Source organism: Acanthaster planci, linkage group LG01 (genome assembly GCF_054643075.1).
Source record: "Acanthaster planci isolate LZ-2023a linkage group LG01, COTS_SCS, whole genome shotgun sequence".
In the NCBI taxonomy this organism is placed as follows: domain Eukaryota; kingdom Metazoa; phylum Echinodermata; class Asteroidea; order Valvatida; family Acanthasteridae; genus Acanthaster; species Acanthaster planci.
Genome location: NC_141777.1, coordinates 18,091,234 through 18,112,896, shown reverse-complemented (window position 1 = coordinate 18,112,896; position 21,663 = coordinate 18,091,234). Strand labels below are relative to the sequence as shown.

Genomic DNA, 21,663 nt, shown 5'->3' with positions numbered 1-21,663 from the left:
AATGCAGAGTCACTAGAAATTTGAGATGGTTTATTTTTGCCAAAAATGTGAAGGTTTAGTTCTTCAAAGAGGTGTACATGGGTAGCACTGTAACCAGGTACAGTGTACCCTATGAAATAAAACACAGGCATGTGGGTACCAGTTATCCTATAGGAATCAATTCCCAATCTCAATGAAACACAAAAACCCCAAAAATGAGAAAAAAAAATGGAAATCTATCAATTTCATTTTCATCAAAACATTCAAAAAAAATATGTCTATATGTTGTCAATACTGAATAAGAGCACAGGATTTAGCATTAACAATTACCACAATACATCTACATGTACTAGTTTTTATTGGAAATTTCTTGACAAACACCTTTTAAAATCTGTCTTTTGTTTGAGAGGTTACTAAATTATTTTCAATTTGGTAAGGAATTACCAGTCTCATAACTTCAAACCTATTTGAGACATTTATGGTGACATACTCAGTTAACCAGTTCCAAAGCACAGCCCTAGTTCTTTGATAAATGATGCTCACTCATCCGTGACTGCAGGTAGGGCTGTGCCAAATATCCGAATAACCCAATATTCGATCAATTGTCAAATACTGATTATGCAATATAATTTGATCATTCGAATGCAAAATTCATGAAAAGGAAGGGAAAATTTTCTTTTGCTTTAAATGAAAAAAATTGTACCATGGAGGTTTGTTTCAAGCAGATTCAAAAGAAAAGCGTCAGAAATCTTACAATGATTTAATAACAAGTAAATTATTCATTAAATAATTTAAAAGGAATAGAACAGGACAAGAAAGTCTTGTTCAGTTCACCTCTTAAATCTTGAATCTTGCTAAATCGTGGCATACTCCTAGACGTGAGAAGCTATTACATGTATATTGATCATCATAGAAAAATGTGTGTGTTATATGGTTTGTTCATCAACAATCTGCCAGTCGGTGTGACCAAATAGTCAAATATTCGATCAAATTGAAGGTCGAAAATGAAAATAGTGAATTTTTCGAAATGACTCAGCCCTAACTGCAGGGAAACAACTTGCATATTCTTGGCAAGCTGATGGACCTCAATGTTCTTTCATACATGTAAATCTGATGCACAAAGCTTAACTCAGTGGTAACACAGCATGATATAATTTGACTTCATGTAATTGTTCTCATTTAATAAATTACTGATTCAAAGTCTGAGGAGCCCAGCATCAATATACATTCTCTATGTTGTTGTAAATATCAAAAACAAGCAAGGGAAAAAATATACCAGATGTAGTTTTCTAAAGTACTTATCCTTACCTGATATCTTTGCTAAATCTAGAGCTCACAGTACATAACTCTACAAGTAATGACATGTGATTAGTGATGGCCTTCATAGTTAGTATCCTGCTCTCTTTGCCGTCAAACTGACTTGCCCAATGACTACACAGATGTTTGACGAAGATTAGGAGAATCTTGTGTTTGCCTTCACCCAGAGTCAGGATACTGCTGATGACCTGCAACGAGTCACACACATGTTCAAATATATCAAAATGGACCTGGATGCTATCACTGAATTTCTGAAGGTCCCTTAAAACTGCCAATAGACCTATTGTACCCGCTATAAGTGGGTATCAATCATTAACAAACAAGGTGTCCTCCCACAGCAATGTGTATTTTAAGCATTGTTTACCAAAAACAAAGCCAATTTTCAGTATAGCACTCAGCACATCAGTAGTCTGAGTACTACACTGACTGTTAGCTTTGTTTTGGTAAATGAAACTTATGACACACTTTGCTGTGGGAGGACGCCATATTTGTTAATGTTATTTGTTAATAGCCAATATAAGTCACATGACTTACTAGGTGCAATCAGTCTATTAGCCAGAATGTTCTACCTTTAAGAACAATTGTTCGGGGTTCTAAATGCAACAATTGATCACCTTATCAGCTACAGAACTATGCTCACTCTGCTCACTTTCAGTGTAAACTGCTTTGATATTTTGTACTGCACAGAAAAATCCTTCATTGACACATGTGTAAATGGGCTCTAATGGGTCACTTGCCAGTAGGCAATTTATGAGCTCTGGCAGAGTGCGAAATTAAACCAAAAAAGTGCTCGGACAAAATGTCATAACACAATCAATTTTGTTCTGCCATTACCATCTTTTGATCTGCCATGTTATATAAAAGGTAGAGTTATAACATGCAGTGTCAGGTATCGAAATACACTTTTTTTCCCCTGGTCCTAACAGAACCACACACGCAACCGCATTTAGCAATACTTGTTCGGGCGCAGGCCACAACAATTTTTTTTTTTTTTTTTTCAGTTTGCCCGATTGGGCAGGCCATGTCATAAATTTGCTTAATCAAATTGGCTCAACACTTGCCAAAGATTTATTTAACTAAGGCCTACTGCATGCATGCAGTCTTTTATTAAGCCAAAAAATTCATGTGATGTAGTTGTGCTGTGCATGCCTCTCAAAAATTGGGTTGGTAGGTCGGAACATTTTTTTGTGCGGGGGCAATTTTGTGCTGACTGAATGGCATCAGTAGGGAGGAAAGCTTCCAAAAGTATCTAAAAAAGTGAAGAACACCTGCCTTAATCTATGTAAAAATTTCTATATACGGCAATTCACAAGAAAATTATGAACAATTCACACAATCATGATGGCAATCACGGCGGCAAACGAGCCAACGTTGTCCGTGTATCACGTGGTAAGCGTGAGTGATGCATCTTGATCAGCGGGCGCTAAACCTTGTACCATGAGCAGAACAACCTCAAATTACACTCATGAACACAGAATATACATAAATAAATATGAGACCACATTCTGTGAATTAACTTGCAGAAAACGTCTTGCAATATAACATCAATGTCTTTCCGGCCTGCAGCTTTTTGCATTTGCAACGCGTACGGCCATGTACATTCAGTACATGTGCAGTACAGACTGGTACTGGTTGCTACATTTGCATGGGTGCAGCGCGGCAGGAACCAGAGCAGCTTCCTTTAATGCATAGAGTTTCACGGACGTGTTTTCACCACTGTGACAGTGAAACGTGAATGTTGACAATGCGCAAAGAATTATGGGGCGGTTTCATGTCTGTGCAAGTGAAGTATACATACATATACACCCGTGGTGCTAGGTGACATGGGCCAGTAATGAGCGATCAGCCCTGATGAATGTCTTGGGCGTAATTAAAGTAATTCTAACACAAAACTAATAATAAACCAGATGTCATAATCCCAAATATTGTGCTGATATTTCAAGAGCTGCTATTGATATGTTGGTTGGACAATTTGCCCGAGCATTTTTTTATTTTGTTCGGACAAGCGCAATAAGTGCTCGGAAAATACCCGATGTCCTACAGTAATTTCATGCTCTGGTCTGGTAACATGAAATTACAAGCAGCAACAACAAAATAATGGTTGGTTGGTTCATATAGTTTTGCACTGACTTGTTACATATTACAGGTACAGCTTAAGGAGCGTAGGTGTAATTCCAGACAATGCGCACAAGCCCACTGAACTACAATTCACAATGTACATGTACATAAAAGTTGTAACATGTACATGTACCTTTTTGGAAATTTCCAAATAGGGCATATGTACCATTTCTTCGTCTCCCTTGGGAATTTTTCCCAGCAAAATGAATCATCTTGAAAAAAGAATTAGAAACATTGACTGAAAATTGACCTTGTGCCTTCAAGTTACAGCTAAAGCTTATCAAACTTGTTTTCAAAGCAAAAAGCTCAAAAAGCAAAAAGACATTTCAATGCTCTAAATGCAAGCACTTTTAAAGACTATCAAGGTCTAGAATTCCATTTTCAAGTACCCAAATCCAGCAAACATTGATGGTCTGTCTATTGAAGACTTGTACATACATCAATTCGTATGGAATCATTTGATGTGTACCACTTTATGTGAGAAGTTGGCAAATTGCGGGACACAGATCCGGTACTGAAGTGAGAGTGAATTTTTTTCCAACAGTGGCTTTTCAATTTTTCCCATTGACGGCATATTTTATAACCTCTGTCGTCATATTACTCAGCATACATTAATACTTTTTTCATAATGAGTACATTTTGAAGGACTTTTAAGGACCTATAACAAATTCTAGGACTTGCTCGGCCTTAAAAGACATATTTTTTAAATTCAAGGACTTTCAAGGACCACACAAGCCTGATAAAATGGCCAACACCAAAAAAAAATAAACTTCTTAAGTGACTCAATTAAAATCAAATTAATCCAAATACTTACTGAGGTAGTTAGAGACAATCGGGGAAAAACAAATCTCACTTAAAGAGAATGTATTGACATTACTGGTTTTCAACAATTTGCCATTAACTGCATGAAAACATTACTGTGTCAAGAATAAGCATCACAAAATACAAGGCATTTTTTTTACAACAGTGAGATGCCGCAAAAATCAACACGATGGGGTAAACACAAATATCTGGTTAAGCGATCATTCAGTATAGATATTTTCAGTCATAGATGCAAGTGCCCATACCGAACTCTGACCCATATTCAAACATGTGCCAGCCCGCCCAACAAATGCTTAGGTATGAGGATTTGGGACTAACACAAGTAAGAAATAAAGTTAAAAATGAAAACCAAGGAAATTCCTGCATTTTCTTAAATGCCTCTTCATCTACTTCCATGTTGCACCTTTCCTACAGTAGCAGAATCGCGAAATGAAACCAACTTTTCCTTGAATCATCACTTACAATTGACATGTAGGTATAGTTACACTAGTCCCTGTTGTAATAATGGCATTTTATTGAATAAGCCGCGCTGGGTACCATTCAGATACAGTAGCACTGGAGGTGCAATTACGTACGTGTCCAAAGTCAGCAACCAAATGTCAGGCAAAATGTTTTTTCAAACGGATGAAACTAGCAAGATATTTATCAAAGTTTTTTGCAACTCAAGTGTCCATTTGCACATTACTTCCTGTTTTGGTGGGTTTTAGTTCAAATCTGCCAGCTTTGTAGCAATTATCAAGCAAGGTTTTCTGTAACAGAGTCACCAGTGTTGCATATATGTATTTGGCAGCTGGTCTACAGTACATGGCAGCCTGTTGACATATGCATATGGCATGCAATGTAGGCTATCAACGAACAATACCGACTGTGCCATGTATTGGCCGTTGTTCCATCGTGAGTACAATTTTCCTCAAATTTGAGTTATTATCATCAGTTCTAAATAATGTATCTTTTATGTAAAATATGTCATGTTCGGCAAAAGAAAATAGAAAGCCAAAGGGGATGTTTGCTATCCTCGAATGCTCAGTATAGCTGTGTTCGTTTGGGCGGTGTTCAACTGTATTTGGCTCAGGTGCTCAGTGCTTTAGTTCTTGAGGAAAACACACTTCTTACCAAATCCACCAGAAAATCTCCCCAACACAACTGATTATTTCTCCGTTACATACCTTGTCAAGAGCATCATGCATCTCTGTTCCCTCCTCTGCAACCAAGAAGCACTGCTGGAAGATAAGTTCTACACCAGCTGCATAAATGAGCCAAAATTTCTGCGCTTTCTGTCTCCATTCATCCAGGATCACAGACCATGCTGCCTCCACTAGCTCCACACACATGGATCTGGCATCTTGACTGATCTAAACAAAGACAGACAACCTATACTACATTTACATGTAGAGACTTGAAAAAGTAATTAACCATTACTGCCAAAGGGCAGCTGGACCTAACCTTGCCCAATCACACAAACTTCAACAGGTATTTACCTAATTTTGTGTAATTTTGTTTGGGTACAGTGGGCCCATTGCACATCGCAAAGAGTATGGGTGGACTGTACCTAATCAAACAAATGTACACAATATCATTGTGTATAAACTGTATCTGTGCTACCTATTATGAGAGGAACGACCTATCTGCTGGGCTCATGTGCGCCATCTGCTTATGTGTTGCCTACCCTGAATCCCCTAGGTCTCTTCTCAGGCAAGGGTTGGTGAAGGGTCAGGCTACACTCCTACCTGAGGCAATCAATCAGTGTACCACAACATGCCTAGTTTCTGGCCAGGATCTTTTAACCACAGCTGCTGGTTCAAAGAAACACATCATCATTGCCCTGTTTTTGTGTTTTTTCTTCTTATCAAAAACTAGAAAAGAAAAGTTGTGAACTTCTTTTTGTCTTTCTTTTCTCTTTCTTTACTTTATCTTTATTTTCTCCTTTTATCTTTCTTATCTCCTTTTCTCTTTCTTTGACATTTCTTGCACAAAACATGGCAAACAGAGTACCCCCTCTATTGTGTCCTTCATTGCATTGCATTAGAAATGCACAATCATAAAACGTGGACACTATTGAGTCTATGGGTAAACCCCAGTAGCCTGACAAAAAGTCGCAGGGCTACAGTACCCATTCAATCCAAATTCAACAGGGTACAGTATGTGCAGGCCCACAGTACCCATTCGCACAAAAATTCAACAGCAGATATTAAGCTACCAGTACCCAATGCCACAAATTCACACACTTTACTGGTGTTGAATTCTTTGTGGCTAGAGAAAGTTAGGGTTAATTAAAGAAAAAAAACTTAAAATCTACCAGCAAAATGATCTTTTAAAACTGACAGCATGTCTGGCACAATGAAATCAAATCCCAGGGTGTGAATGATTGTTTTCGAACAGAATTAGCAAAAAGATGCTGATCTTTAGCAGCTGCTGACATAAAAGGACTACATCTACAAATAAGCCCTTGCAGTGTTGCAGTCATATCCATCACAAGTCCCTGTAAATCTATCACAAGTCATCCAGTCTTTAGCAAAGTAACAAACTATTCAACAGAAGCAATCCTTCGTAATTATTCACTATGTTTCTGGTGACTGGTGCTGTGAGAGGAGTTGGGACTTGTGAGGGACTCGACTACAACACTGGTTTGGCAACGTCCAAATGGCACTGAATGTGGTTATGCACATAGCCACAAGGCATGAATGAATGGTAAATTACCTTGTAAATCAGCACCTTGGCACTCTTCATTAATGGCACTGCATCGGTGCCTTTAAGTAAGGTAAGATCCCGGACACAAGCAGCAAGAATTGCTTCATATGGCTGAGTAATTGGGGAAGGTAGAGTAGCTTGAAGCAATACACTCATGCACTTCCACTTGGTGTATAGAATAAGGTTGGACATCTTACGCAGGTTGTTGGTAGCACCTGCATCGGGGATACTGAGGGATGGGACAGATTTACAGTTTCAATTTGTCACCTTTGGCTTCTGCAGTCAATCTTCATAAAACAATATGGCATACAAGTATGCTATACACAGGGACATTACTTCTATTCTCCCCATGTTTGATCTTTTTTTCTTCATCAAAACTGCATGGCAACTCATGAAATCTTGCACAGGTTAACATTTCAATACAAATTATGGGTATCACCCTTCATACATTGAGAAATGGTGGCCTTTATTACAACTTTCATTGATGACTTACACATGTAGATCGCCATATTTAATTTGCTACAAGAAACGATTATGCCCTTCAACACAATACTTGCCAGTTGCCTAAATCATCCATTTCTAATTTGATTGTTGCATCTTACTCAATCCCAGCATTACTATGAGAGCTGAAGCCATCATTTTTAAAATAAATCCAGAATTTAAACAAGTTCTAAAACCCATTTCTAATTGTGTTCAGCTGGAATATCAGTAAATTACATAAAATTAATCTTATTATAAAGTTTAACAAACAAAATGTCCCTGCATTGTGTTTTCATCTTCTGTATTTCTAATTTCATGCATTAAAAGTTTTCAAAATATGTGACAAACGTGAGTAATTGCGATACATAAGAACTGGAAATATGTTTACAAACAGCCTCTGATGTTTAAAGAAAAAACTTTGAATGCTTACATTACCATGGGAGTAGGTATATCATCCCCGAAGGTTACCAATGGTAACAGTGTGTCCCAAGGCAATGTGAGCAAAGTTTTACTCTTAGTCATCTGTACAAGCCACAGAAGCAGACAGCATGCTGCATAGGATTGAAAGTGGCTCTGTAACACATTGCTCTGGAAGAAAAACCAAAGAGTTGTTTAACAATCCAGGAAAAATTCACAAGGGTGACTGCAAACAACACAAGTACAGATGAAAGAGATGAAGGCTATAAAGGACAGACTCTGACAAGTATGTGGGCTCAGTCTCCCATGGTATACTCAACAAACAAACACTGTGATGTTTGAGAATTGTAGATTGCTACCATATTACGCTAAAGCAAAAAAAGTATTTCAAACACATGCAAGGCCTAAGTATAAAAACAAAATGATGCAGTGTAGTCCTCAATTACTATTGGCTTCCCCACAGAGCATGATGAGATGAGAAGCTACAGTGGTTCACTGCGGGGCATTCGATGAGCTGCCTGCATACATGCACTTGCTCCACTGATAACAGCATTCCTCATACGGGAATGTCCATGTGACTGTGCTAATAAAATGAACTCATGGTATTCATGATAAAAAGGAGAAAAATTCTCTCAGTCGTTGTATGCCCATCTTGACTTTGGCCAGAAAGCTTTTAGACTCTACAACCAAAACAATCTGTTGAGGGGGTTACACTTCTCAACAGACTACCAAATACACCATAGCTAGATCAATGACATCTTACCTCTCTACCCTCTGTGCTTTGAATCACAAGAAGCTTGCAACACTCTATCAGTCTTGCCTGTCCACTGATGAGAACATTTCCCATGAGGGCAGACACTGAGCTTCTCTCTAAGAAGGTATGGATAGACTCCAGAACACTGAGGTACAGTGAGACCCTGCTGGTATCTGCTGACTAAATAAATGGAAGTGCCCTATATAAGCCACGTTCATAATAACTTAGTTTAATATGAACATTACAAAGGTGTAGTTGTCAATAAATGTGTGACTGATGTACACTCCATGGTTACTTCAAGGGGAAACATTATGGTTTAAACACTTCATATTTACCTCTGCTATGTCAGATGACTGAAGCCGTCTGGTAATGAAGGAAAAAATTTCCTCCAAACATGGGAACAGCAAGGTGAACATTTCATGCTGTACTTGATCTGGGGGAAAATCAAGAAAGACAACAAAATTGTTTTAAAGTTTGCTTTGACAAAAAATAAAACAGGTTACTTAAATATTATATCACACAATCTTGAATAATTTCACTTAAAAGCACATTATAAAAATGAGAAAACCAAGGTTAATGCCGCTCTCACTATGGAAGCTTGTCATGGTCAAGTCAATTTCTTAGGTATGTGAAGTTAGGTTTGGCATATTTTTGCAGCTTCAAAGATTAGTTTAAAATGAAAAGAACTGATACACTTATCTAAAGAGACTGAACAAGATACAGCGGCCACATTAAGCAGCTAAATGTCAAAAATAGTAGTTCTCCTTTAGACACCTGCAACAACATGTCAAGCATCTTACTACTCCAAACTGTCCTTTACATTCTTCTGATTCTAATCCAATGAACAAGAATAACTTAACCACTTCGGACCGGGGCATTTTTCAACGCTGAGAATGCTGGGCCGGCATGACTATCATTTTTTCCATTTTCAAAATTCTTCAACAATTCATCATTCCATTTAACAGTCGTTTATAGCCGCACGGAGTAATCTTCAGGCACTACTCTAAGTTGACAGGTGACCTTCATTGACGCCCGAATATTTTAGCCAGGCCTGCAGCCTTGTAAACAGAGCCCAGATTGTGCGGTGTTATACAGCTGTCTTTTGTTCACGAAGATTAGCATGCAGTGGTGCTGTGTGGCTCATCGCTGCGGTGGTGTAGAGCTTTTGTCCCCGGTGGTAATCCGCTTGCTCTAAATACCCCAAACCCTGGTATACAGTTTCAAAATAACGCTGGATTATCACCACTTTTGAGAGTGAAAAATGCCAGTCATGCCCAGCACCCTGATCTTTTGTTCGGAGTACGGTCTTTTGGTACAGGGCCCTGTTTCCTTTGTCCGAGTTCGGAGACCCCGGCCACACATATAAACCATACGGCTCCGATCCCGGAGTCCCCGGCTGGTAGTGGTTAAGCTTGCACAACTGCAGTCACAACAACCAAAGAAAGGAAAATGGTTAATTGTGAAAAGGTCGCCTGCAGTGTACTAGTCTTGTGCATGGTCTTGTGTCCGGTCATGTGTCTGGTCTTGTGATGGAATCCACTACAACACTGGTCACCTTTACCAGTGTCAGGTGAGCCACCACTGGTGCTTGGGTGATGAAGATGTAGCAATATACTATGAAGCAGCTGAAGAGCTGTGTCAGCCTTAATGACTGGTAGATAGATGTGACTGCCAATACTAGCTAAGACAGAGACCAGTGGTGCTAAGATGGCGTGTAGGTGAGACCCATTATTTGTACGTGAAGACCTGTAGATTAAAAATATGAAAAGCTTAGAGGGGTGCTGTGAGACAGTCCTGAAATTCAGACAAATTGATTCATTCTGGGGAGGTTCAGACATTTTTCTGTTAACAGTTGGGTAGATTGGATTATTCAACAAAAGCAAATATGCAATGCGTACGTATTAATCTGCTGTTGAAATAAACTATACATGTAGTTTTTGCTGAAACTAGTTTGAACTTATTTTGCTATAATACCCAGGAAGAAAGTGGTCTTTCCAAAGCAAGGATTTCTATGTGACAGCAGTCATGTCAGACACAACCGTGTTCAAGTCACTTACTCAATTCACCAGAAAGCAATACAGATGCCAGATTTTCTTCAATGGGTATTGTCCCTGATTTTGTATCCCACCCAATTCACTGTCATGAAAAACTTTTATTTACTCTACAGTTACAGAGGCATAGAATGTCACAAGATGAGAAATCCAGGTTTTCACAATCCATTTCATCCTACATGTACATGCTACGGGAGAGGAACATTTAATTACAAAAAAACACATAGGTTTACAATCAGCTCACATCTGGAAGACACCCAGACCGACTCACCTGTCAAATTTCAAGTTGATTTGTTAAGTCCTAAAGTTATGGTGGGAACTGACTGCACACACCAAAATGGGACAAGCATACAAACACATTTATAAATGGAAAAGGTGGAAATTGTATATAAAAATAAAATTCAAAATAAGATAAAACCAGATCTAAAAACTGCGTCTCACAGAAAATGTCCCTGAACAGGAAACCGTAAGTACAATCATCGATAAATGACAGCATGCGAATCACCAAACCAACTTTCAATTTGACATACAGGCTCACAAGTGTGATAAGTAAAGCACGGTAATCTACACATCATGCCAGTAGGCCTATAGTGAAAGAATATAAGACCTTGTCACTGTGGTTTAAGACCCGGACATTTCATATTGTTTCCCTCGACATCATGCTTTTAATCAATTAAGTAGTATCTAATGAGATGATATTCATCAAAAACTAGTTTGTTTTTTCAATAGTTTTACCGTATACTCCACTTAAGTATGCACCTTAGCTATTTTTGTTGAAAAAAATGCCAACAAAAACCCTGCTTTTCAAAACCAAAATTCTTTCTTGATAGAGAACCTTTTCATCATTTTTGTAGCTTGTTAGACACTCTTTCAGCTGATACAGGCCTAAATTTGCATTCAAAAAATATTGAAGAGTGCAGAAATTTGCGTTTACTTTTTACAGTAAACTATGAAAAGTACCAAACAAGAAAAATTCACATCAACATTTGTTTGTTGATGCATTTTTACAATCGGCCATAAACCGCCTGAATAATATACATATATAAATAAATACAATCAAGTGGAAAAGTGGCGCAATTCATCATTGTGCCAAAAAAATCAATTTTCTGAGCCGCTGTCACCCAAGAATTAACCTTTTTGGAGCACAATGAACAGTACCCTCTATTGTTGACATATGTAGAGTATACTGAATGTGGTTGCTGCTGATGACGTCGGGCCCAGCGCTCTGTGTCATCGCATTCGCTCGAATGCCATCAACTTCGTTGTAATTGTGTGGACTTTGTGTGCGAAGGTCAGTCGTAATTTGAGGGTTATAATAATACAGCTTAGGTGGATTTTAAACTGAAAAGTTGTTGACAGAAATGTAGCTTTTTGTCAGGGGCAATGTCAATTGTTGATCCTGACGGACGCTAGAGGGTGAAGAGATATTTTTGCACTACATGTAGTTGTCATGTAAACGAGCCAAACGATGACATTTCTACTTGCTCGGTGTTGTGTCATGGCCTGGAATAGATAAGAGTTTCTCAAACCGAAACATGGTCTATTTCAACTTGAACTGGAAGATAGTTGAAAAAAAAAACTGAAAGGAAAATCATGTGTTGAACAAAAGCGGCCAATTTCATTCACCAGCAAAATACATACATAATGCCATACCCTGACCTTGCAGGTTCAGAACGCACTGAGGGAACAGTGACCCAACGAATACTGCTTCTTTAGGAAGAATTGAAAAAACATGTTTGAATGGGAAAGACAGGTCACTTGGAAAAAGCAACTTGTTCAATTTTTAAGATTGCTTCGTACTATGAAATCACTACAATGCTTAGTGAAAGAGGGACCCAGACCAAGTGAGGAATTTACTTTATTGAAATAATAACTCTCAAATAAAGAAAAAAATCATTGTCATTTTATTTAAAAATTCAATAAATTCAAAGAACATTAAGTGAAAGTGAAATTTCCCCCTTCCTTTCCTGTTATGTTGCAATGAAATGCAAATGCATAATGATCTCACTTCCAAACTGAGACAATCATCTCTTTAAAATGATCGCAGAAATTTTTAAAAACTGCGATAGCCACAGGTTGCTGCATGCTCTTTCCAGAAATAACTGTCAATAGAGGGCACCTTCATTTATGGAGATCAATAATAGTGCGCTTTTGCCAATGCATCCATTGCAAAAATGTTTTTCTGTAGCCAAATTGAAAATCCATGAGGACTCTTAATAAGTTCTGAAGACTTACTCAATTGTTTAAATTGATGTGAGTGAAATTAATTTGATAGTATTTACTGATGTCTGGGTTAGGTAAGGTTTTAAACCACTGTGCTGGATCATTATTTTTTGCACATTCACATGCAACCTCTTTTGACATTTCTTACAATATGGATTTCATTTAAACATACTCTCCTTCCCCCAAACTTTAAAATCTTTTTTCTACCATCAGCGAAGTTAATGGAATTCATCAGCGAAGTTAATGGAATGTGTAAGATATTACAGGTGCCAGGCCCTACAATTTGAAGCCGGTTCCAGGCATCAATGGTCAATATGCACACTGCTAAACATAGGCCTGATAAACTCACCTTTCTCTGCTTATGTGTTTAGCATCTACTACAAGAAGTACCAGACACGCTACTCTGGAAGGCTCTCCAATATCACTCAGATCTATGGAAGCATTTGACAATGCAGACGGGTCGAAGGTCAATAAGGTAGTTACTTCGGAGCATACAGCAGCCACCATATCACCATTTGAACCAAAAAGCTGGGTATCCCGACTAGCTGTAATCCACTCACACACCTAACAAAAAAAAAGTATCTGGAAATAGTTGGATCCAACCAGCACCTGTTTGGGTACACATTGATAATTTTCAGTGCTACTGTGACTCTTTAAAAACTTTATTTTGCACTATTTCTTTGGTTTATATCCTGTATGACCAAATCACTCTTACTTTTGTTAACATTCATTCTTATTTGGACTATGTGAAAGGTATACTGCCCAGGTTGAATAAATTTTTCTCCCTTGAAATACAAGATTTCACATTTTGTTCGGAAAATACGTATCGATTTGCATCCTGATGGCACTTTTTATATTACTGACAATGATTAAATTTAAAAAATTAAAATCATCCAGGACTGAAACTCTTGCAGATGAGTATCATTTCATATTGATGTATAAGATCGAAAAGTAAAACTTTAGTGATCCCAACCACCAGATGAGTTTATGACTTCAAACAATTCCAAAATCAGCAGATTGCACTTTAAACATCTCAATGTGACTTACTCGTATTTAATATTTCACTAGACAGTCCAAGATTAGACAAATTGGATTAACAATGTGTTTCACCTTGTCATTAAAGGACAGGACAATTCAGTCAACTAGAGTGCACTGAGTTGAATTAAACTTTTCCAGCAAATCAGCTTGTGAATGAAGTTAGTACAGTGTTGATAGACATCTAGATACCGGAATCAGTTTGCCACCTCATGCGAACACAAACTGAAACTTGCTATCGCAAGAAAAATGGTCACAAATGAAAATCTGACAGAGAAGAGTAGTTTGCATTTGCATTTGGACAGAACCTACATGTAGATCCCCACAGCTGAACCATTATGAAGCTGTGGTTACAGTCTGAACTCTCATCATTCTAAAAGTATGGAAAATTGGTGATTTTTATCAATATCAGCAAAATTTTTCACCATTTTCAGGATATGATGGACAGGTCAAGTTAAACAAATACTTGAATTGAAGTCTAACTGAAAATCTGAGACCAAATCATGAAATATTTCTGTAGATAGGGCAACTAATCACCCTTCTTAGCTTCCCCCTTTTTCTGCTTGAGACCCTCCCTGTTATTTGTACCTGTGTCCATAAAGGACTACCTCTGCACAGGCATTTACTGAAGACTGTCAAGAGGACAGAGAGCTGCTGTAGAGAGGTTCTGTCTTTGTCTAGTAGCCTCAGCACAGCTTGCAGCATTAAACACTGCACTACACGGCGATAACTGACAGACAGCATGTTGACACAGGAAAACTGCATTTCTCTGTAACAAACCAAAATTTTATCAGCATGAAATAAGGCCGTTGTTAAACAGATATTTTCAAGCTCTTTCTAACCTGTCTACAAGGCTGGTCATAAGTGTTGGAAGGAACAAAATTAATGAATGTTTGCTTTCAATCCTGTGTGATTTTATTGTCTAGGTTAACGTGTGTGATCACACATTTAATAAGTAAAGTAAGTAAAACAGAGTACTGAGTTAGCTTGGAATTTCTTCTCTAGAGTTTATTTTGGTATCAGTGCTGCTACTGAATTTTCCAATCAAAATGTTCCATTTATATGTATGTTTGAATACACACATTAACATAAGCTTCAATGTGCAGAACAATCTGTTACTGTCACAAAGTTCTCTTTTTTAACAGTCAAAGGAACACAATTTTTACACCTGGCAATTGTCCCTACCTCAGTAGCTGCAGTTCAGTTGGTCCCCATGCACTGCATTCTGGGAGGTTTGTCAAGGCATCTACGACAAATGTCAGACTGACAGGGGTCCAGGACTGACGACAAACAGCTGCAACCAACTCCCGCAAGAAATCTACCAGCAAACCAAATGAGGCAGCAGTAAACAAACTTTTTCATCTCTTCTCATTTTATTTAAATCTGGTCCAATACAAGTGTGTTTACCTTGATCTCCTTGCAAGAAAATCAGGCAAAATAGTGCAAACAAAGGCTTCAGAGTTATCCCTCAGGACCTTTAAAATCTAGAAATGTACAGCCTAATTACTTGAGATTTGGTGCCCAGGGAATTACAAACTGCACAACATATTTCAACAGGGTTCAAACAAAGCTACTTTATTTTGGTTTACGCACAAAGTCTGAAACGTTAGTTTTAATGGTCCCAGCCAGTGGTAAGTGTAACAATTCAAATGACCTGTACATTGTATTATGGTGATAGTTCTGATAATGCTAGTCCACAAACATCACCTTACTACATGTATGTATGGTTTTTTAATATTTCCGGATGCCTGCGGGTGTGACATCCATTCAACCAAATATATTAGTTTTACAACAAAACCAAGGATCAGTCAACTGTTGAATTGACTATTACCTGCACATTGTTGTGCTGTGAGAATCTTGACACATGTCTGCATGAACTGTGTGAATGCCTCTGCAACAAGAGGCCGAGAATGGTCACCTTGGGTCTTGTTGACATACAGGCTGCTATCATTCAGCACAGGCAGAACACTACTGAAAAAGAACTGAAAGGATTCATAAAGAAGCAGTAATTAGCACACTCTCACCATTTTTACGAAATTGTAAACTGAAAGGTTATTATACAGTACTTCATGGGATATGGAGGCTACTGGGTGAAGTCCTTGTAATTCATCAAGATTTGATAATATTCAGTCAAGGAGAATGGAAGAGAGACTGAATATTCATGCAGACAATCAGTGAGATTAAGCTGTGCCCATTCTTTGCACAAAATTACAGTCTCTGGCTTACATGTAAACTGTTTCCCAAGCATCTGGTGATTATGTAACATGGTCACTGAGACAATCTTCTACGTGTAAGTGTGGATTTGTCAAATTACTCATGTATGCATAGGCAATGTACAACGAATGGAATTCGTCAGCAGTCCCATTTATGATGAACAGTTAATGTTTTTCTGTTATTCAAAGCATGTCACCCTGGCAAGTCATATCTGATGGTGGCAAACATCTTAAAATCTTCTACCTTGTCAAGTGACACAGAGATTGTGCATAAGCAGCAACTTCCCGTTACAACTTGGAGACAATACATGTATGTTGCATCACTATAACAAACCATTATGCTTAAAATATCTGACACAGACGTACATGAGGACTTGGATAATAAAAAGTAAATTTGCCAGGCATGACACTGAACTGGACAGTCTACATGTACATAGAAACACAGAATCCTCACAGTATACTGTACCTCTGTTCCACCTTCTTGCAATATAGGACAGGATGTAATGTTGAGCCCTAGGTATTCCACAAGACCCCACTGTGATATAGTTTTGGTTTCATGCACAAACCAGCGGGAGAACAGAACTGTGAGCCATGAGGAATGCAACAGAGGTCTGCCATCTGGAGGAATACACCAATCAGAGAGTCCAAATCACTGTTTGTACACATACATATACATGTACCTGCCACACATGAAGCTGCAATTGTTTTGTACAAACAGACAAATAAACATGATGCTTGCTTTGTATACTGTATAAGACAGTAAATTAAGCTTTGAAGACTGACCCATACCCAAATGTGGAGTGGACGCAGCTTGTATTAAAGAACTCATTTTCAACATCACTGGTGTTACAACATGAACCTGAAATGCAAACAAAGGTCATTCAAAGGTAAAGAATCAAGAATTTTCTGCTTTCTGAAAGTCAAATTCTGCTTTCTTCGGCTTTCTAAATTTTGTGTACAAAAACTGTATATGACTGTACATACATGTATGCACTGTAGGCCTACATTTACCATACACCTAGGCTACAGGTATATTTGGCATAATGATACATGTAGGGCCTACATGCACCTTGTAATATTGGGTTTTATCGACAGAGATTGTGGAGATGGTCATTCATGTATAAGTGCTTTATTCAAGATGACAGCCTTAATGGCATATTTCCATGTACTCACAATATGGTCAACAGAGGGCGCTATTACATGTAGTTGATAAGGCATTATCCTACACACCTTACCATACATCTACAGGTACATGTATGTTTGGCATAATGATACATGTAGGGCCTACATGGGCACCATGATATGGTGATCTTGGACTGGTCCCTGTCCGTTTTGATTTATTGATAAGCCGTGAGACGTCTGGGCCCTATGAAGGAACGGGCACCCGTGTGATCTCCGCGGTACGGAGCCGGAGGAAATCAATACCAAATTCTGCAATATCCCAAAGGAAAAACAGGAGGGGAAACGCTACCAACTGTTACTTTCAAAGTAAGTTAAACAGTGAAAATGAGTTGTCATTCCTAATTTGGGTTCTTATTTGATTAATTGTACAGAAACGATCAAAAATATGTATTTGTTTTATTTTTTTTTTTACCGAGAATTGCGTTTTCCGCTTTCTACCCCAAATTGGTGATTTTTGCAGATTTTCCGCAAAGCGTAAAATTCTTGACTTTATTCAAAGGTAATTCAAAACAATCACTGAGCACGTGCTCCCATTAACCCTAACACCCCAACGGTTGCTGGCCCTAACCTTCTCCATTCACACAAAGTTAAACATCCATATGGGATTTTGTGCACAGAGGCTGTTGGACTTTATTTTTCTGAGGTATGCCAAACCCAATGCAAATGCCAGCTGTTATGGGCCTACCAGACCTATCCCCACAGAATTAAACACTTTACTACTGTCTGATTCTGTGTGGTTGGGGACTGGGGGTGCTATTATTATGTATACATGTAAAACCTTAAAAAAAAATCGAAACAGAAATGAATGCACATAGATAGATTAGCTTTTGTGACTGATTAACTCGCAGATATCTACCATAAATAATTTCCTAGTTTCAATCCTTTTAAACAATGCTTGCCTGACAAAACCACCACGTTTCAATGGGTCAAAGCCAGGAACAGGTGCATTGCTGACAAAAATTGCTTAATACTGAACATTTCTGTGGACTCCGTCTTGATCATTATAGTGGTATTGTACTATACATACCAAATCTTTGTTAAAGCTTTACAGACTTGTACTATGTACAGTGTACATTCCAACATACAATGCCTGTTTCGGTTTGAAAGCACCATAGAAAATGCCGGCAATGAGGGTTCATACAATCACCACGAGATTATATAATTTCTTTTCTTTAGAAAGACTTCAAACACATTTCAGTAAATTTAATCTGCAAATTTTACACAGTAAATTGCATGCACCTACATGTAAATGTAGTCCCATCCAAAGTTTTGCAATATTAACATAATTGACTGTAGCAATCCAGCTGCTTTACCTGAACTTCATCCAGTGTCTCATACATCAGAAAGAAATCTGCCCACATTGCTAAAAGCTTCTTCTGTGATTCACATGACCACCAAAACAAGTAAGCACCTTCCAATGAACTGCTCCTAGGAACACAATGCAAGAGTCATATTCTGAATGTTATCAATAATTTGGATTCAAATTTAGGTCATGTTTGAAAACTTTGTTGAAATCAATTCTCTCCACCAAAGCTAGGGATACATGTACATGTATGTGATAATCCAGCTGAAACCTAATTTTACACACTTTTTTGATTAGATTTTGCTACTCTATATACTAAACAGACCTTTTTCTCTCTTGCATTGTGTATACTGCATATGGAGTTCAAAAATCAACAAGTTGCGAATGGCATGGATGATAATATTACTCCTGAACAAACCTGTCAAATGCCAAGTATTATTTTTAGCAGAAAATACCAACTTCTTGAAACGACAAGACACCTCAACCACAGTCTTGGCAAAGTTGGACTTCATAAATGCTGACCCTTGGCAGCTCGAGATACTCCTGTACAGTGTATTGGTGCATGTACATTTCTTTTCACCACACTGTCACTTTTTTCCACTCTACAACAATGTCACTGAGCGATATTTGCTACAACACCTGTCCCTGGAACATAAACAATTCATTATTGCTAAGACAGTTTCTACATTCCTAATGGTGGACAGTCCATCATGTTGCCAGTCTTAAGAGGTTGATAAAACCCCAGCCAGTAACAAAACTGGTCCTGAACAATAATGGACATGTGTGATGTCAACACTTCGGTACTGTACATCAAAGAAGCTAATCTTTCTCTGGGAAGTGAAGCCCACAGAACTGGGTGAGGAAAATCATTACATGTACCTATACAAAGCACTTTGAAGTGAATTGTAACGTCCTAAAAATGGAAAGTAAGTGTAAACTTCTTGACCAAGCCTGAACAGTTGATGAGACCCAGGAGTGCGTACATGCACCACAGCTGCTTCGTGTACATGTGCATGTACCTCCTGGTTGAAAAATAAAATACCCAAATTATGAAAGTGATTTGATTTTCAGTCTGAATCAATTGTGTACGAATGTATACCCATGAAAAAGGGTTGTTTTTGTTGTTATTGAGAAATACAATTTTCAGGAGTTGAAACTTTCGAACTGTTTTTTTTTTCTCCATGTCAAAAACAACCCCCTCGATCCCCAATGACAAAGACAGCCATTTTGGTGTGGTTGATGTCATTTCAGTCATCTGATTGTGTAGGAGGTAAATGAGTCATTTGACAGCGGTTTGTGAACATATTTAAAAAGTACACAAAATAGCAAAGCATTGAAGTTCTGGAGATTTTGCTGAATTACACAAACAGTTACAAGTATGTTTAAAACTGGCTGGCTTTCGGAAGCTGATGGTCGGAGCTTCAAGAAATTTTATTCCCACAAACGGTCCATGTACATGCATTTATTCCTATTTATAAATAGCTTTTTGAAGAATTTGGCAAATCTCAAAGCTGAAGGCTGAGGTCATTATCAGCATCCAAAGTCCAGCTGGTCTTACACGTACATGTACATATTTTAATGCTTAATAACTGATAACAGATAGTTTCAGAAAAACAAGATGTGCTATAACAACTGCAATGTCATGTGGACAAACATGCTCAAACAAAACTTTGAAATGCAGTTTAATATATTAATGTCAACAGTAGTTTTTCTGCAACTGTGATGAAAAACATGCATCAAAATCGTCATAATTCTTCCTTTTCCTTCACACTCTAGCATGCCTAGACTTACCAAGGTTCTGTCAACTGTTCTTGATGTGTGATCTTCACTGGTGAGGGTGATGCACAGTCAGGAATCTTGAGATTGTTTGCTGATGCACTCTCAATGGCTCGCTTCATCAAGAAACATGCCTGCTTACGAGTGAGAGAGTCTGTGTGAACAAGGCCTGCCTGAATCACTCTCCAAAAGGCCTCCTCTACATGCAAGGTGAAAGAATGCTGAACAGATGAATGGTCAGGGGTGGATGACAACACTAGAGGAATGTACAACTCTGACAAACCACACAGAGTAATATAAACATTACAGGTGTGTCCAGCCCTCACTTTGGCTGATGTTTTGTGAATATTTAGAAGTCTATCCCAGATTATGGACAAATTTGTGTCAAGTTTATCTTGGGACAAGTTAAGCAACTTGGGAAGCAAGATGCCAGAGACATGTGAGCACGTAGTTGCCTCACTAAACTCCAAGACATCTACAAGATATTTAAAGCAATCCTCAAGCCAAGAGTCATCTCTATGCACATGTACATGCGTGTGTTGTTGATCAGTGTTCCAAGCTTCAGCTGTATTAAAAGTATAATCTAAAATCCCTGAAATGTCTCTCATGGAAAGCACCGATGACTGGATGCCCTTCTCGTTTTCTTCTGATGGGAGAGTTACCAACAACCGCTGTTCCTCAATGTAATGGCGTAGGCCCTCCAAACACTCTTGTTGGATTCTAAATTTCAATTCCTGGAACCCTGACTCGCAAGGGGTCAGCAATATAGCAGCAAAGAGTTTGTAAACTGACTGCAACATATCATCACTGCCTGACCTCTGACCTCGCAAGTAAGACTGATGTACATGTATGGCAGTGTAGCACACGTTTTCCAAAAACCGCAGGAGATTTGATGGAGTGATGCATTCTGGATTGACTCGAATCAACTCCTGTAAGAACTGGATGACTTCAGACAGCTGCTGTTGACAGGCTGTGAGCTCTACTCCACTCTGTGTATTCTCTAATGTCAGGCTGTTGCTTAGACTGCTATGTAACTCCAAAGCTGAGTCGATACTGAAATTTAAAAGCTCCTTCATGTCAAAAGCTTGGCTGTTCCTCAGCAAGTGGACAATGTTGAGGGACATGTTGCTTACAGTGTAGTTCAAAATACACCACTCCCAAATGGCACTACTCTTGATACATGTATCGGTGGCAACGTAGCACTGTAGTTCTACAAGATCTGCATTAGACAAAAGGAACAGCGCAAACAAATTAAGTTAGATGTGTCAGCAATTGAGCTACATGCATTAACACCAGTCAAACAAG

The 21,663-nt window shown here is 38.4% G+C and overlaps 1 protein-coding gene across 7 annotated transcripts in view; it reads right to left on the bottom strand.

Annotated features, from left to right (window-relative positions):
* The window catches only part of tarbp1 (TAR (HIV-1) RNA binding protein 1), a 55,430-nt gene that overhangs the window by 26,645 nt on the left and 7,122 nt on the right, over positions 1-21,663 (bottom strand). For 6 of the 7 annotated variants that reach the window (XM_087146671.1, XM_022232940.2, XM_087146776.1 and 3 more), the window contains exons 2-16: positions 20,374-21,577; positions 18,593-18,707; positions 16,887-16,956; positions 16,564-16,715; positions 15,716-15,866; positions 15,070-15,202; positions 14,473-14,653; positions 13,199-13,413; positions 10,131-10,321; positions 8,911-9,008; positions 8,585-8,755; positions 7,835-7,992; positions 6,934-7,153; positions 5,403-5,588; positions 1,288-1,484 (exon numbers count right to left, since the gene is read on the bottom strand). In XM_087146671.1, the coding sequence (XP_087002797.1) occupies positions 1,288-1,484; positions 5,403-5,588; positions 6,934-7,153; positions 7,835-7,992; positions 8,585-8,755; positions 8,911-9,008; positions 10,131-10,321; positions 13,199-13,413; positions 14,473-14,653; positions 15,070-15,202; positions 15,716-15,866; positions 16,564-16,715; positions 16,887-16,956; positions 18,593-18,707; positions 20,374-21,577 (3,442 nt within the window). The remainder of the gene's footprint in view (positions 1-1,287; positions 1,485-5,402; positions 5,589-6,933; positions 7,154-7,834; positions 7,993-8,584; positions 8,756-8,910; positions 9,009-10,130; positions 10,322-13,198; positions 13,414-14,472; positions 14,654-15,069; positions 15,203-15,715; positions 15,867-16,563; positions 16,716-16,886; positions 16,957-18,592; positions 18,708-20,373; positions 21,578-21,663) is intronic. The other variant, XM_022232941.2, reaches the window with a different exon arrangement.